Source organism: Berghia stephanieae, chromosome 4, assembly GCF_034508935.2.
Source record: "Berghia stephanieae isolate SIO BIC M18660-M18661 chromosome 4, UCSD_Bste_1.3, whole genome shotgun sequence".
NCBI classification, from domain to species: domain Eukaryota; kingdom Metazoa; phylum Mollusca; class Gastropoda; order Nudibranchia; family Aeolidiidae; genus Berghia; species Berghia stephanieae.
The window spans coordinates 80,341,169-80,357,595 of NC_088363.1; the positions used below are offsets into that span (position 1 = coordinate 80,341,169).

Here is a 16,427-nt window from a genome sequence, read left to right on the forward strand (position 1 = left end):
AACCAAAACCCAGCCCATTTCTCATGTTTTGGTGTCAATTTCAAAAAATCTTCAACATCCAGAATTGACCCGACGGCAGGTGATGGGTTACATATATGTGCCCTTCATCCTCAAGACGGTGTTAAGTCATATTCTGGACCCGATTCTGAAAACCGTGGTTGATGTTTGATTGAATATAATATACAATAATATTATACCTATAATATAGCACGTCAATGATTCTTACGGATGAAAATTGTTGTGAATTGCATAATGTGATGGGAATAAGAATTGTTACCTAAAATCAATGAAATAATTGATTGACTTTAAATGGGATATCAATTTAGTGAAAAGTTAGAGCTATAAATGAAACTCTGTGTTGATGCATGACTAAACGAATCAAGCAACGAAAAAAAAAAAGATTAAATGAATGGATGATTGAATGGAGAATTGAATGAATGAACAAATGAATGAATGAATAAATGGATGAATGAATATAAGAGGGGCCCGCAAAGCTCCAATATTCAGCCTATCAAATCAGCTGATTATAATCCGAGACTAAGAGGGCGAGCATAGCCTTCGTTTACTCGTAGCCTGGCACTAAGACACTAAGACACTCTTTTGACGGCATGTACAGGTTAGTACATCGCCCAATGAGTTGTGAGTGCCTTTGTAGTGCTTGGGCTTGAGCTTTATATATATATATATATATATATATATATATATATATATATATATATATATATATATATATATATATATAAACGATTGCTACGGTTCTAGTGTCCGGTTGTAAGTTAACGATAGCTACGTTTCGAGCCCCCATCGCCGGGAAGTTTTTTTTTTTTTTTTATTATTATACTTTCCATTGTCTTCTGACACTTTTCTACTCACTTCATTTCTGACAGTAATCATTTCTGATTATCACACACACACACACACACACACACACACACACACACACACACACACATCACATCAAGATGACAATAAAATAATTTTAACTAGACAAAGCTGTAATATTCGGGTAATTGTCGGAACCGACAGGGGAGTTGTCGTTTGGGATCAGCAAACCATCCGATGTTTTGGCTTTCTGTCAGCGTCTGCCACGGCCAACTGTGCATTTGTTTGAGATGCAGCTTATCCTCGCGGGCGAGATGTTGCTGGAAAACACGGGACGGGCTCCGCTCTGTTGCTTTCCGCCAGCCCTCTCGGATGTTGAGTTCGTCCTGATGAAACAGAACAGAGGAGGAAGAAAAGATGTGGATATTGTGCTAGAATTATGCGAGCTCAAGTTTTGGACGTTAAGGGGGGGGGGGGGGGGGGGGGGTTCTGTTTTTACCCTTCCCCACATTTTAGTTTTTTTTAAAAAACATGGGACATGACAGGTTATTGCAATGTCAAAATATACCATGTAATAATATGTCATACAATACGCTTCAACAGTCGTAACGTCAGTTCCCTTGTAATGACGAATGGTAACATAGTAACTGGCTCTGAACTATCGGAACAATGGCGGACGCCCGTATGAAATATTTCTCCGAATAGCATAAAAGCGTATCCAGAGGGAAAAAAAAACATTATAAATCTGATCATGTTTTGACTTTTACACATTCTGATCACAAGAGATATGAAAAGTTCTAGCCAGCATGAAGAATAAAAAGTACCGATTTTCTTTGTTTAGAACCACGATGGTCGCCGTTGCTGGGCGACGTGACACCAGACTATTGAATCCAATTATGGGATATATCTTGCCATTGGATCAACCCGTCAAAAGGATGCTCTTGTTCTAACGTGTGGGGGAGGTTGTACATTTTACCATTTTTGGTTTTTAACCCGCTCCTTACCAGCCATTTTCAGGATTTTCCCAAAACTTCACACCAAACTAGCACAAAAATAAATTTCTTATCACTCAAACGCAATAGCAGTAAGTTCATGCGAGAAATAATTTCCTTAGCAAAACATGCTCTACAACACACTGTTCATTTTCTTTAAATTTTATGATGTACAAAAGAAATTTGAATAAGAAAAATGTTGGTTGTATCGTAACGAATGTGACGATTTTCCTTTAGTTGGTAAGGAGAGGGTTAAAGTTTCAATCTAGGGGTCACATTTTGGGGCTGGTTTAATCACCCCAGGGGTCCCGATAGCTCAGTTGGTAGAGCACTCGCTTCACACGCAAAGGAACCGAGATTGATCCCGGGTGAGGTCGAGTTTGTTTTTATTTCTTTCTGCCCCCCCCCCCTCTACCCCTTTGTCCAGCCAGCAATAAATGGATAGTGGAGTAGTGTTAGATTTGGCGGAAAATACTTTGCGATAGACATAGTCCTATCAAAAGGATAGCAAGCATTTCCTAATGTCCGTTTCACGCTAAATAAACTCCGACTCCATGGGCCGAATGGCTTTGAATGATTTCCAAGTCACCCCCATGGGGATGATCTATAGATAGTTCGAAGATGACGTCACTCAAGCCTTTGTTATTGTTTTTTGCCATCCGCGTTTATGAGTAATTCTCACTGAACTGTATTATCCAGACTATAAATGTTCATGGTTACACATAGTTTTGTGTGTTGGTCCGTTATACTTCCGGATGGCAATGTTGTGAACTTATTAGCAAAACGCACACTATCTATATTAGTTTCCTATGTGCTCGGGGCCATTAGTCACATTGCAAAATGTGCTCAAAATGACCCACATAGTGAAAATAGTTTACAGTTTGAGAAACATCCAACGTCACGATAGGTCATTTTGTTCAGCATGACTCATGGGTATATTTACAACTTTCATAAACAAAACAGAATGTTTACATTTATTGAGAAATGTCCAATCGTTGTAGAGCAACGAATCATGTGATCGATGACTAGACTGGACGAAAACATGAATACAATTCTTTCCCATTGACGTTAGTCACGCCAATTTACGGTATACTTAAACTTTAGCTTTTATATAGCGCAATATCCACTAAACGTGCTCAAAGATCATTACAAAGGGTCCCTGACCAATACGTAACATGTAGAACAAGACATACCGCCTGTTAGGCGATATTACAAATGTATCGGACAGAGACAACACCATTAACGGCCAGGTACTCATTTTACACCCGAGTACGGTGTGAGAATATGAGTAAAGAGATTTTTCCAAGGACTCAACTATGCGCCGAGCGAGGTTCGAACCCAGGACCTTCCGATCCGAAAGTGAGTGTCAGACAACAAGAACACATAGCCGCACGGTACCTATGTATTACCGGTGTGAATGTGGTCTACTGTTATGACACTCATCATCGGATCGGTAACTCCAGGGTTCGAATCCCGCTATGAAACGTCCTTGCAAAAGACTCTTCCCTCATATTCAGTCTCTCATCGCACTCAGGTATAAAATGAGTATCTGGCCGTTAATAACGTAGTCTTTACCCGGAAAAAAAATTGTAATATCACCTAACAGGCATCATGTCTCGACCTATTCGCCATACAAATAATTTTGTTGGTGGGCGATCCCTTGGACAGTTCTAATAGTACGTAAGTGGATATTGCTCTATACATTTGCTCAAGATGTATTATTATTATTATTATTATTATTATTATTATTATTATTATTATTATTATTATTATTATTATTATTATTATTATTATTATTATTATTATTATTATTATTATTATTATTATTATTATTATTATTATTAGTATTATTATTATTATTATTATTGTTATTATTATTATTATTATTATTATTATTATTATTACTATTATTATTATCATCATCTATATTTTGAAAAAGTTGTAGCGATGGCCTCAAAGTCAAAGACAAACTTGAGAACTTGCCAAAAAGCTGAATCACATTGCTTTTGGCACACAAACGATAAGAATTACCTCCCTTTACGTCCGTCTGTTTGTATTTCGACTGCCTGTGTTAAAACAATGAGTAATGTTCAGGACATCGTTGCTGAGTTCATGTGCTCTCTGTCTGTCGTAAGCGACTTGTTTCAAAAAGTATCACTTTCTCCCTCTCTCAGCTCTCTACCCCTCTCTCCCCCTCTCTCTCTCTATCTATCTCTCTCTCTCTGTCTCTCAAGATTTCTCCCTCCCTCCCCCTTATCTCTCAGTAACCTAGCCCTAGTTCAATCTGTGGCGCTACACTGCTGCTGATGCCTGGGTTATTCCAGTCTTCCAGAGACAAATTTCCCATGTGGGATGAATAAAGGGAATATTTTATTTTCATTTATTTTCATCGTGAGTACGGTGTTAAACTGGTCAATCAGCCATACTATATTTTTAAAAAAATAATTGAGCTTTGTATAGCGCAATATCCACTAAATGTGCTCAAAGCGCTTTACAAGGGGTCCCTGGCCAACAGCAACATTTAACACGTAGGACGAGACATGACATCTGTTAGGCGATATTACTATTTTTCGGACAGAGACAACGGTGTTAATGGCCAGGTACTCACCCGAGTACGGTGAGAGAATATGAGTAAAGAGTATTTTCCAAGGACTCAACTATCCGCCGAGCGAGGCTCGAACCCAGGACTTTCCGATCCGAAAGCGAGTGTCATACTACTAGACCATATAATATCATAATATCAGCAACAACAAAAAATAGATAGCATGCTCTTAGCTAAGAAACTCAGACTAACAACGTTGCCATCCGGAAGTATAACGGACCAACACACAAAATTGTGTGTAGCCTTGATATTTTATAGTCTGGTTAATACAGTGGTTACAGTGTGACCCGGAAGGTCCCGGGTTGGAGCCCAGCTTCTGGCACTTTCGTTTTTTTTTCCTTGAGCAAGATTATTAATCCCCAATTTGCTCACTTGGACAACATGGGTGATTCCTGTTGACATCAGACATCTTGTTTGATGAGTTATCTATAATCCTTCGTGGAATGCCTTGGCGGCGATGTCTTATGATATCGTGGCAGAAAGTTGATGTCACTCAGGTCTTTGTTATTGTTTTTTGCCATCCGCGTTTGTGAATAATTCTCACTAAACTGTATTAACCTGACTATAAACGATCATAGTTACACAACGTTTTGTGTGTTGGTCCGTTATACTTCCGGATGGCAATGTTGTGAACTCCTAAGCCAAGCGCATTCTATCTATAGCTAGATCGAAGTTGATGTCACCGTGGCCTTCATAAAGTTATGGCCTGACACTGACCAAAAATTGACGTCAAAATGTCGGTCTTTTGCCATACTTCCGGACGGCAATGCTGTGAGCTTCTTTACCAAGCGGATACTAACAATAACGTTTGTGTGTATTTGTACGATTGATATATAGCTTGAAGAAATGGTGTGTATTTTATTTAAACACATACCATCAATACACAATAAATGCCATGTTTACCGACTTGACATTGCCACCTACGTGCGGAAGGACCCCCAAGTTTCACGCCCCAATATTTCAGTCTCCAATAATATCTTACCGGCTTCTCATATAGATAGTATGCAGATGACGTCACTCAGGCCTTTGTTATTGTTTTTGCCATCCGCGTTTGTGAGTTGTATTAACCAGACTATAAAAGTTCATGGTTACACAGAGTTTGTGTGTTGGTCCGTTATACTTCCGGATGGCAATGTTGTGAACTCCTTGGCCAAGCGCATTCTATCTATATAAATAGAATGAAGTTGACGTCACTCGTGTCTTTGTCATTGTTTTTTGCCTTCCGCGTTTATGAGTAATTCTCACTTAACCGTTTTAACCAGATACACGTTCAAGGTTACACATAGTTTTGTGTGTAGGTCTGTTATACTTCCGGATGGCAATTTTGTGAGATTTTTAGCCATCTATAATCAAAATTATCACAAGTGCCGTAAAAGTCACAGAAATGAAAAACAAAGCAATAAATTTAAACAATGGAGAAAAACATCCTCTTTGACGATAACAATTTTTATTTTCCTTTGTGGCAAAATAATCAAAACAATCATAAGATAAGAAGAGAGGGAGGGAGAATTGGAGGGTGGGTGGGGGGGGGGGGGGTTGAAGAGTTGGATGATGTCACACAAATGTTCGGCTTTTAACAAGTTCTTTCTTCATTATTTTCTTGTTCTTCTTTTTTCTTTTTTTTTTTTTTTTATTTTTTTTTTGATGTTTACACATAATTTTCTGTGCTGGTTCTATTGATCAAGCGGTATAACAGTGGTTATTTTACTTAGACACATAGCATCGATAGTGGAACATATGTAGTTGCTATGTTAACACATTACTGCCATTGTTTAAATTATGACGACTGTCCGAGAGGCGTGGTTATCTAGGTATCTATTGCATAACGACTCTTCACGACTTGAGGCATTTTTATTCCAACCAGTTATGTCATTGGGAGCGATCTATATTACCTTTCCATGTGCTCGAGGTCATTGGTCACATTGCAAAATGTGCTCAAAGTGACCCACTTTGTGAAAAGTGTTCACAGATTGTTAAATATCTAATATCACGATTGGTTATTTGATTCAGCTTGATACATGGATATGTTTATGACATTTGTAAACAAAGCAGCGTGTTTACATTTGTTAAGATATAGATAGTATGCAGATGACGTCACTCAGGCCTTTGTTATTGTTTTTGCCATCCGCGTTTGTTAGCTGTTCTCACTAAACTGTATTAATCAGACTATAAAAGTTCATGGTTACACAGAGTTTGTGTGTTGGTCCGTTATACTTCCGGATGGCAATGTTGTGAACTCCTTGGCCAAGCGCATTCTATCTATATCCAATCGTTGGACAGCAACAAATCATGTGATTGATGACCCGATTGAACGCAAACATGAATATAGATCGCTCCCATTGATAGAAATGCTCAGGATCTATGGGGCTCAATGTTTCTGGTAACATGAGTGTTCTTCAGAATGCTCTGACGGAATAATTTAATGGCAATAAACCGAGGCTGTCACAAGCCCATGCCTGTTATTCGATGCGATCAACCGCGTTTTGGCACAGGCGAGTGAAACTAGAATGTATAATGTTGTCAGGGGTCCAGATGCAACTCCCTCGTTATTAGTGTGTCAAAATAATGTTGTGAATAAATTATACCAGAGAGCCCAAATAGTGTGGTTGAGAGCTGTAACCCGGCTCGCGATAACAGGTAGATTGTATCTATTCTGCCAATGGGCATGATCTATATTAACTTTCCATGTGGTCGAGGTCATTAGTCACATTGCAAAATGTGCTCAAAGTGACCCACTTAGTGAACAGTGTTCACAGCTTTTAAAATATCTAATATCACGATTGGTTCAGCTTGACACAGGGGTATGTTTATAATATTTGTAAACAAAGCAGCGTGTTTACATTTGCGAAGAATTATCCAATTGTTGGACAGCAACAAACCCTGTGATTGATGACTTGGTTGGACGAAAACATGAATATAGATCGCTCCCATTACATACTACATTAATATTAACATGCTTCAAAAGCAATAAATACACTGTGTAAACTCACCTCTCATATCGCGCTTCCAATCGCAACACTCCACGCTGGACAACTGTAATGCCAGGCAGACATTGTCGTAACAGAGGTCTCGTAACTATAGTCTGCTCCACAGCCCGTGCCCACGCGTTGACATGGATATCTGCACAACTTTCTCATGGATTTTAAGGATAATGGGAGCGATCTATATTCATGTTTTCGTAAAATCAGGTCATAAATCACATGATTTGATGCTGTACAACGATTGGACATTTCTCAATGCGTCAAAACACGCTGCTTTGTTTATGAAAGTTGTAAACATACCCATGAGTCACGCTGAGCAAAATGACCAATTAACCAGTAGATTTCTGACCAATCAAAACATGGAATTTGTGACACATTTTCACACGTGTTCGGACAAACATAGTTGGTTGTTTATACACGATAACGTGAATGAAATCGACCTCTCTCTAATCATTGTTATTGTTTTCATACCGCCAAAATGGGTGACTAGTTATCACATGATTTTCTCAATCATTTTTATTAACGTTTTAATTTACCCATAGTTTTTCCGTGTTGGTTCTATTGACCAAGCGGTAGAACAGTGGTTATTTTACTAAGACACATATCATCGATAGTAAAGTCTGTAATTTGTTATGCTAACCAATCACTGCCATTGTTTACATTTTGATGACTGTCCGAGAGGCGTGGTTATCTAAGTGTCTATTGTAGCGTTGGATATTTCTCAAATTGTGAACACGTTTCACTATGTGGCTCATTTTGAGCACACTTTGCAATGTGATCAATGACCTCGAGCACATGGAAATGTAATATAGAACGTGCCCTGGCTCGAACACTAGAATTGTTAGTGGCATTAAGTCGATTTTGTTTTTTGCATCGGTTATATCTTGTACCATATTATGGGATTTTTCTTCTTTACATATAGATAGTTCGAAGTTGACGTCACTCAGGCCTTTGTTATTGTTTTTGCCATCCGCGTTTGTGAGTTGTTCTCACTAAACTGTATTAACCTGACTATAAAAGTTCATGGTTACACAGAGTTTGTGTGTTGGTTCGTTATACTTCCGGATGGCAATGTTGTGAACTCCTTGGCCAAGCGCATTCTATCTATATAAAAAAACGAACGGTCTGGGATGAGTGAACGTTCGGATGATTTAAATTTAAAACATTGTCCACAGTAATTCTGTTGTGATTACGATCACTGAACTCCCCACAGGCTTGACCTGGGTTTTACTTTTCACGAGATTCCTGAGCATTAATTAGTCTATGACATTTGCCACCCTGGGTCCAAAATGACACAGCAAATTTTACACTTTGTCCACACTTGACATTCACAATTGTTATATTTTAATAGTTGAAAGCCAGAGGCGGAGCTGCCTGTTGTGATTATTTCTAGATTCATAAAACTGATAACAACATGGATTAAATATACTAATTTGTCACAATGTGGAAAATTTACAAGTACTTCTCCAGAAAGGCGAAGAGCAGAATAATTTATGGCATGCGGCGAATAGCAATACTTTTAACAGATGGCACATAACTAGGAACTCAGAGTGGAGAGGTCAAATTAATCATTTTGTGATCTTACTTATGCATCTCTTGTATTTGAAAACAATGTCCTTTGAAAGGTGTTACGGTTCAAAACTTACATGATCTATTTGTTTTAAAGAATTTTTGATACAGTAATATTTCACAATATTAAATTGAAAGATGCAATTAAGACACATTTCGTATTTTTGGATGAATTTGCGATATTCCGTGCGCACGGGATTTGGAACGGACTATGGTTACAGCTCATCGCTACACTATTTAGGCTGTCTGATTTTACTCACAAACTGTGAGGCTGGTTAAGACTTAAGGCGGTGACAAGCAAGTATTTGAAATCGCTATGCAATATACAATAATCAGTCACTGAGCACACGAGATGTCAAAGGTCTTCCTTCATTCCTCCTCCAATAAATACTTGTCTTGATGGTACACACGTGACACATCTCAATGCTGTGTTGTTTTTATGGTACACACGTGACACATCTCAATGCTGTGTTGTTTTTGGTGCTGGTGGGTTTGGCGCCTCGATCGTTCTCTGAAAATGAGATCGTACAATCATAGCCCTCGTTAGACTTAACCCACACTAGAGACTGACTCCGACGACTCGGCACTACCGTCCTCTGCCATCTTCCGGATAAAGATGTCGGGCACGGACAAAAGACTAAGAATAAAGAGAAGAGCCGTTAACGGCGCGTTAGACCTACCCATACCAAGCTCGAAAAACATAAGGCAGAGGACGTCGGGTTCTTGGAATGGGTAAGTCTAGCAGCTCTTCTCTTTATTCTTAGTATTTTGTCCTTGCCCGACGTCTTTATCCGGAAGACGGCAGAGGACTGTTGTGCCTGGTCGTCGGATGGAGTCATCTCCAGTGTGGGTAAGCCCTTCACTTATTGGTGCTATACGTTTAGGTAAAATGCTCACAAGCTCCACCAGCCAATTTAATCATACCAACACACAAAACTGTGTGGAACCAGCTATGACGTTTACAATCTGATTGATATTAATTTAGTGAGAACTAATCATTAACAGGCTGTCTAAAAATGATTACAAAGTGCTGAGTCACATCATCTTTTGTTTTTCCTTTTATAGAGTTATTTTAAGGTATGATTTATTTTTAGCAACTCCTCATGGCCACAGTATTCAACAAAGTTTGTGAACGAAGAATGATTTGTTCCTTACATTGTCTTTACATTGATGTTATGCGTTTCAGTTCAGTGAAATGTCACATTTGCTGCCCGCCACATGAATCGTTCAAGCACACAAAACAGTTTGTAACATTCGACGTCAATAGAAGGAATGAAAATGCCGTAACTCGGCTCTTTTTTCAATTGTTTTTAGAGAGTAATGTTGGTGATTAGTCCTCACAAAAGTATATAACTATAAACGTTCAAGCTTTACAAACGGTCAATAACATGTCAATATCTTGACATGCATAGCAACAAGAGGTCACAGATGAACCATCAATGCTTGACATGCATAGCAACAAGAGGTCACAGATGAACCATCAATTGCTTGACATGCATAGCAACAAGAGGTCACAGATGAACCATCAATGCTTGACATGCATAGCAACAAGAGGTCACAGATGAACCATCAATAGCTTGACATGCATAGCAACAAGAGGTCACAGATGAACCATCAATGCTTGACATGCATAGCAACAAGAGGTCACAGATGAACCATCAATTGCTTGACAGGCAATAGCAACAAGAGGTCACAGACGAACCATCAAATATTTAACCAAGTTCAGGGAAAGATGGGATTAGTTAATCACCCAACTGGCTGTCTAAAGCCAATAACAAAGAGCTGAGTGACGTCATTTTCATTTATTTTATAGTCTTGATTTTATTAGATTTGCGATAAACTTAGCCCTGAAGATAATGAATCATTTCTGTTTTTTCGTGATGATCAAAATTCGCTAAGGCAAGAGGTAATCAAACGTAATAGGGTTCAACAGTCGTGACGTCACTTCCCTCGTGAGTTACGCATAGTAACTGGTTCTAAACTATCGGAACAATAACGGACGCCATTATCTCCATCGCCGCCCTTATGAAATACTTCTCCAACGAGCATAAAAATGCATCCAGAGGAGAAAAACATTAAAAATCTGATCATGTTTTGACTTTTATCAATTCTGATCACATGACATGTGAAAAAGTTCAAGCCAACATGAAGAATAAAAAGTACCTATGCTCTTTGTTTAGAACCAAGCTGCTGGTTGCTGAGCGGAAGTGACATCAGATGATTGAATCCTATTTGCCCACTACTATGTCGATTTGTTTATTAAAGGAAGCCCATATTTAAGCTTCTTTACTCGGTTAAAAACACATATTTAAAGTTTTGGTCAGAAAACTCGTCCGTCAAATAGCAATCGATTAAAATGACCCTCGTCTTGTCAAAGACTCTCAAACCTGGGACTTTACATAGGCTAGGGGTAGAGTCGGCTTGTCAACGCGTGTGCATTATTAGGGATAATATGTGCAACATCAGGGGGATGCGTTTGTCACCGATAATGTCCATCACTAGAAATGCTGCTGGGAGTGACATCCTTAATCCCATTATCCCAATCATTCCCAGCAACAAGATCTTCTAGTTTAACCCTCTCCTTACCAACTACAGGAAAATCGTCACATTCATTACGATACACCAACATTTTCATATTCAAATTTGTCTTGTACATCATAAAATTTAAAGCAAAAGAACAGTGTGCCGAAAAGCATGTTTTGCTAAAGAAATTAAGTATGGCAAGAATTTTACTGCTATAGTTTTTAAGTGATAAAAAATCTATTTTTGTGTTAGTTGGGTGTGAGGTTTTGGGGAAAATCCTGAAAATGGCTGGTAAGGAGAGAGTTAAACACCTGCTATTTCCCATGAAGACCTGCTTTACAGAGAATATCGACAAAGCACAAAGACAGACACTCATCGTTGCCCGACTCTACTTCTGTCGACTTCTTGCTTCAGCGATGGTTAGCTTTATGTTGCGTGTTCAAGGTAGGGAGGATATAATATAGCGCTATTAATGGTCTAGTGGTATGGCAATCGTCGCTACCGGATCGGAAGGTCCTGGGTTCGAGCCTCGCTCGGCGCATAGTTGAGTCCTTGGAGAGGGCTCTTTACTCACATTCTCTCTCCGTAAAATGAGTACCTGGGCGTTAACAGCGTTGTCTCTGTCCGAAAAAAAATGTAACATCGCCTAACTGGCGTCATATGCCGTCCTACATGTTAAATTTTGCTGTTGGCCAGGGATCCCTTGTAAAGCGCTTTGAGCACGCTCAGTGGATATTGCGCTATATAAAACCTCAATTTAATTTAGGGAGACCAGCGAAACCTCTTCCGAAGCAACAGTGAACATTGCAAAACAATTTTCCGTTCCCTCCCTTTACTAATTAATATGCACAAATGTTTCTGAATGATGAATAACAACAGGTTTTACAGTCACCTTCTAAAATATAGACACCTAGATAACCACGCCTCTCGGACAGTCGTCATACTGTTAACAATGGCAGTGATTGGTAAACATAGCAGCAAACTACAAAGGTTTTACCATCGATGGTATGTGTCTGAGTAAAATATCCAATGTCCAATCTCGCTTGATGATTAAAATAAGGCTGCCTCTATTCTCATCCCCCTCCCCCCCCCCCCCCCCCCCCGGCCGATTGGATTACCGAAAAAAACGTCGCCGGCTTTTTGCGATTTGGATCTGATTGATTTTTTTTTTAATTGTGCAACTTGTGACAAGAAGCTTAACAAATTACTGCATTACAACCTTTGGATTAAACATACAACAATTGTGGACTACTATTATGAAGACTAGCATCCTGGACTAGGGGGATGAGAATAGTCACTTCGTTAAAATAACACAGAAATGTACGTGTAAACATAAACGTTTATTATAGTATGATCGAAAAAATCGTGTGATAACAAGTCACCCATTTGGCAGTATGAAAACAATAACGATCAGAGAAAGGTCGAATTCATTCACGTTATTGTTTATTAAACTATGTTTGTCCGAGCACGTGTGAAGGCGTGTCACAATTTCCACGTTTTGATTGGTCAAACGTCTACTGATTAATTGTCCGGTGTATACGAGAAAGCGTGAGAAAAAGAGAAGAACTGTATTTAAGATGAAGTTTTACAGAGGGATCCTAAACATTCCACGAACAGCCAATACATCAAACATCTGCGTCTTGGAGTGAATCGGCCGGAACAACGGGAGCGATCAAGATTCATGTTTTCGACCAACCTAGTCATTGATCACATGATTTGATGCTGTACAATGATCAAAACATGCTGTTTTGTTTATGAAAGTTGTAAACATACCCATGAGTCATGCTGAGCAAAATGACCAATTGTGACGTTGGGTATTTCTCAAACTGTGAACACTTTCCATGGGTCATTTTGAGCACACATTGCAATGTGACCAATGACCTCGAACACACGGAAAGGTAATTTAGATCATACCCATTGTCAGGTCATGTCGACGCTCATGAAATTGTAGAGTGTATGCTCTTGGCTAAGAAGCTCATAACATTGCCATCCGGAAGTATAACGGACCAACACACAAAACTGTGTGTATCCATGAACGTTTATAGTCGGGTTAATACAGTTCAGTGAGCATTACTCATAAACGCGGATGGCAAAAAACAATAACAAAGACCTGAGTGACGTCATCTTCGAACTATCTATAGAAAAACATGACACGCTTCAAAAGAAAAGCTTTGCATGGAGCGTGTCTGAACGTAGCCATCGTTATGTTATAGCCTGACACCGTAGCCATCGTTATGTTATAGCCTGACACCGTAGCCATCGTTATGTTATAGCCTGACACCGTAGCCATCGTTATGTTATAGCCTGACACCGTAGCCATCGTTATGTTATAGCCTGACACCGTAGCCATCGTTATGTTATAGCCTGACACCGTAGCCATCGTTATGTTATAGCCTGACACCGTAGCCATCGTTATGTTATAGCCTGACACCGTAGCCATCGTTATGTTATAGCCTGACACCGTAGCCATCGTTATGTTATAGCCTGACACTGTAGCCATCGTTATGTCATAGCCTGACACCGTAGCCATCGTTATGTTATAGCCTGACACCGTAGCCATCGTTATGTTATAGCCTGACACCGTAGCCATCGTTATGTTATAGCCTGACACCGTAGCCATCGTTATGTTATAGCCTGACACCGTAGCCATCGTTATGTTATAGCCTGACACCGTAGCCATCGTTATGTTATAGCCTGACACCGTAGCCATCGTTATGTTATAGCCTGACACCGTAGCCATCGTTATGTTATAGCCTGACACTGAAATCCAAAAGGACTGGCAGTTTGACGTCATTATTTGGTGCGCCTAGTGAGTTGTCGTTAGTAGTGATCATGGAAACAATTCGTCCCATTGGTTTAACTATTGAATACAACTCACGATTTGTTTTTTTGTTTTTTTTTTGGTGGCCAAAGACATTTTGACGTCATTTTTTGGTCAGTGCCAGGCCATAACTTTACGAAGGCGACGAAGAAATAGAATAAATATCTGACTGTGCTTACCTCTATCCGAAGCTCTTCCTTTTTCATAATACTGTAGAGGGTTTTGTTGGACTGGAGAATTCGATTCGTTCTTTCCTCTATCTTTTGTGTACTTGTCAATCTCATCTCTCTGTTGTACCCGTAGCTGCAGTGTAGATAAGTGACACAATGATTAAAATAACACATTCATTCAAAGTAATAAATATATAGATAAAATTAGATAATTAAAGGGATAAATTAGTAACTAATGAATAAATAAACTTATTGATCTTTATCCCCAACGGGGAAAATTGTTTTTGATATCAATATATTCTTAAGGAATATTTTTAAAACACAGGCTTTAGCTGCAGCGCAAAGCCGCAAGATGAGATTGTTTGTTTTTGTTTGTTTTAAGGGTTTTACGGCGCTTGCAACACATTAAGGTCATATCAGCACCAGTAAGATTGTAGATTGTATGGCCGATGTTTATGAAATTTTTAACATACCCCAGTGTCAAGCTGAACAAAATGACCAATCGTGATGTTAGATATTTCAAAATATATGAACACTTTTCACTATGCGGGTCACTTTGAGCACATTTTACAATGTGACCAATGCCCTCGAGCATATGTAAAGGTTATATAGATCATCCCCATTATAACACGCTATAAGAACGCTAGTTTGTCTCGTATCATCAAAATGTTACGTGATGTAAAACTATACGTCACATCATCCTCGCCTAAAGCATACAAAAGGAACCATTTTATAACAGAAAACTTTGTCTTGATAACAGATGGAATATCATGTTATGTATGTTATGTTATGTATACACGTGTATATCGCACGTGTAAAAGAAAGAGAGGAAGCGAGAGAGAGAGAGAGAGAGAGAGAGAGAGAGAGAGGGAGAGAGAGAGAATAAGAGAGAGAGAGAAAATAAGTAGGAGTGGATTATCTGTTCAATGTTACAGTTATCATTTAACGTTATAACAAGTGTAACTAAATGACAAATTGCCATATTTATGGACAATAAAGATCTATTATTATCATCATCATTATTATTATTATTATTATTATTATTATTATTATTATTATTATTATTATTATTATTATTATTATTATTATTATTATTATCATTATTATTATTATTATTATTATTATTATTATTATTATTATTATTATTATTATTATTATTATTATTATTATTATGATTATCATCATCATAAAAAGTGTTTGGCATATCGTATCGCAATATCGACATATCAATATGGCTTATAATATTGACTCATATCGATTTTAAAACGCCATATCGATATCGATATAAGCATTTATGCTTGCAGTTTACTAGGGCTGCCGGATAGCCACATGCGTGGCCAAAATTATAACCAAATGTCACAGTTCTAATTAAAGCACTTTCATACTACACAAAATGCCCCAATAATTGGCCCAATACTATTAAACATACTCTCATACCAACACAAATTGCCCCAATTCTAATGGACATACTCTCATACCAACACATTCTCTCACCGTACTCAGGTGTAAAATGAGTACCTGACCGTTACCAGCGTTGTCATAATAATTGTAATATCGCCTAACAGGCATCATGTCCCGTCCTCCATATTAAATGTTGCTGTTGACCAGGGACCCATTGTAAATTGCTTTGAGCACATTTAGTGGATATTTCGCTATATAAATCTCAATTTAAATTTAAATTCTAATGGAAATACTCTCATACAGCACAAAATGTGACAAAGTATCTCAAAGCGGTATTATATGTCGAGTTGAACTTAATGCTCAAAGTTAGAGTTCAAGGTTAGTTCATGATATTCGTGTTCAAATGAAATGCATTCATTGGTGGAGATGATTTTTTGTTTTCAATGAATGATCGAGGGTCTGATAGTCATGAGAATCACTGGATGGAATAATATCAAAAATTATGTGTAACGCTGAGAAGCTATTTTTGTTGTTCCTCAAACGACA

The 16,427-nt window shown here is 38.5% G+C and overlaps 1 protein-coding gene across 1 annotated transcript in view; it reads right to left on the reverse strand.

Moving 5' to 3' along the window:
* Window positions 1-756: 756 nt before the first annotated feature.
* LOC144972104 (uncharacterized) overlaps window positions 757-16,427 on the reverse strand; it is a 29,943-nt gene continuing 14,272 nt past the window's right edge. Inside the window, exons 3-4 of the mRNA XM_078913193.1 lie at window positions 14,490-14,613; window positions 757-1,208 (exon numbers count right to left, since the gene is read on the reverse strand). Of these exons, the coding sequence (XP_078769319.1) occupies window positions 984-1,208; window positions 14,490-14,613 (349 nt within the window). The 3' untranslated portion in view covers window positions 757-983. The remainder of the gene's footprint in view (window positions 1,209-14,489; window positions 14,614-16,427) is intronic.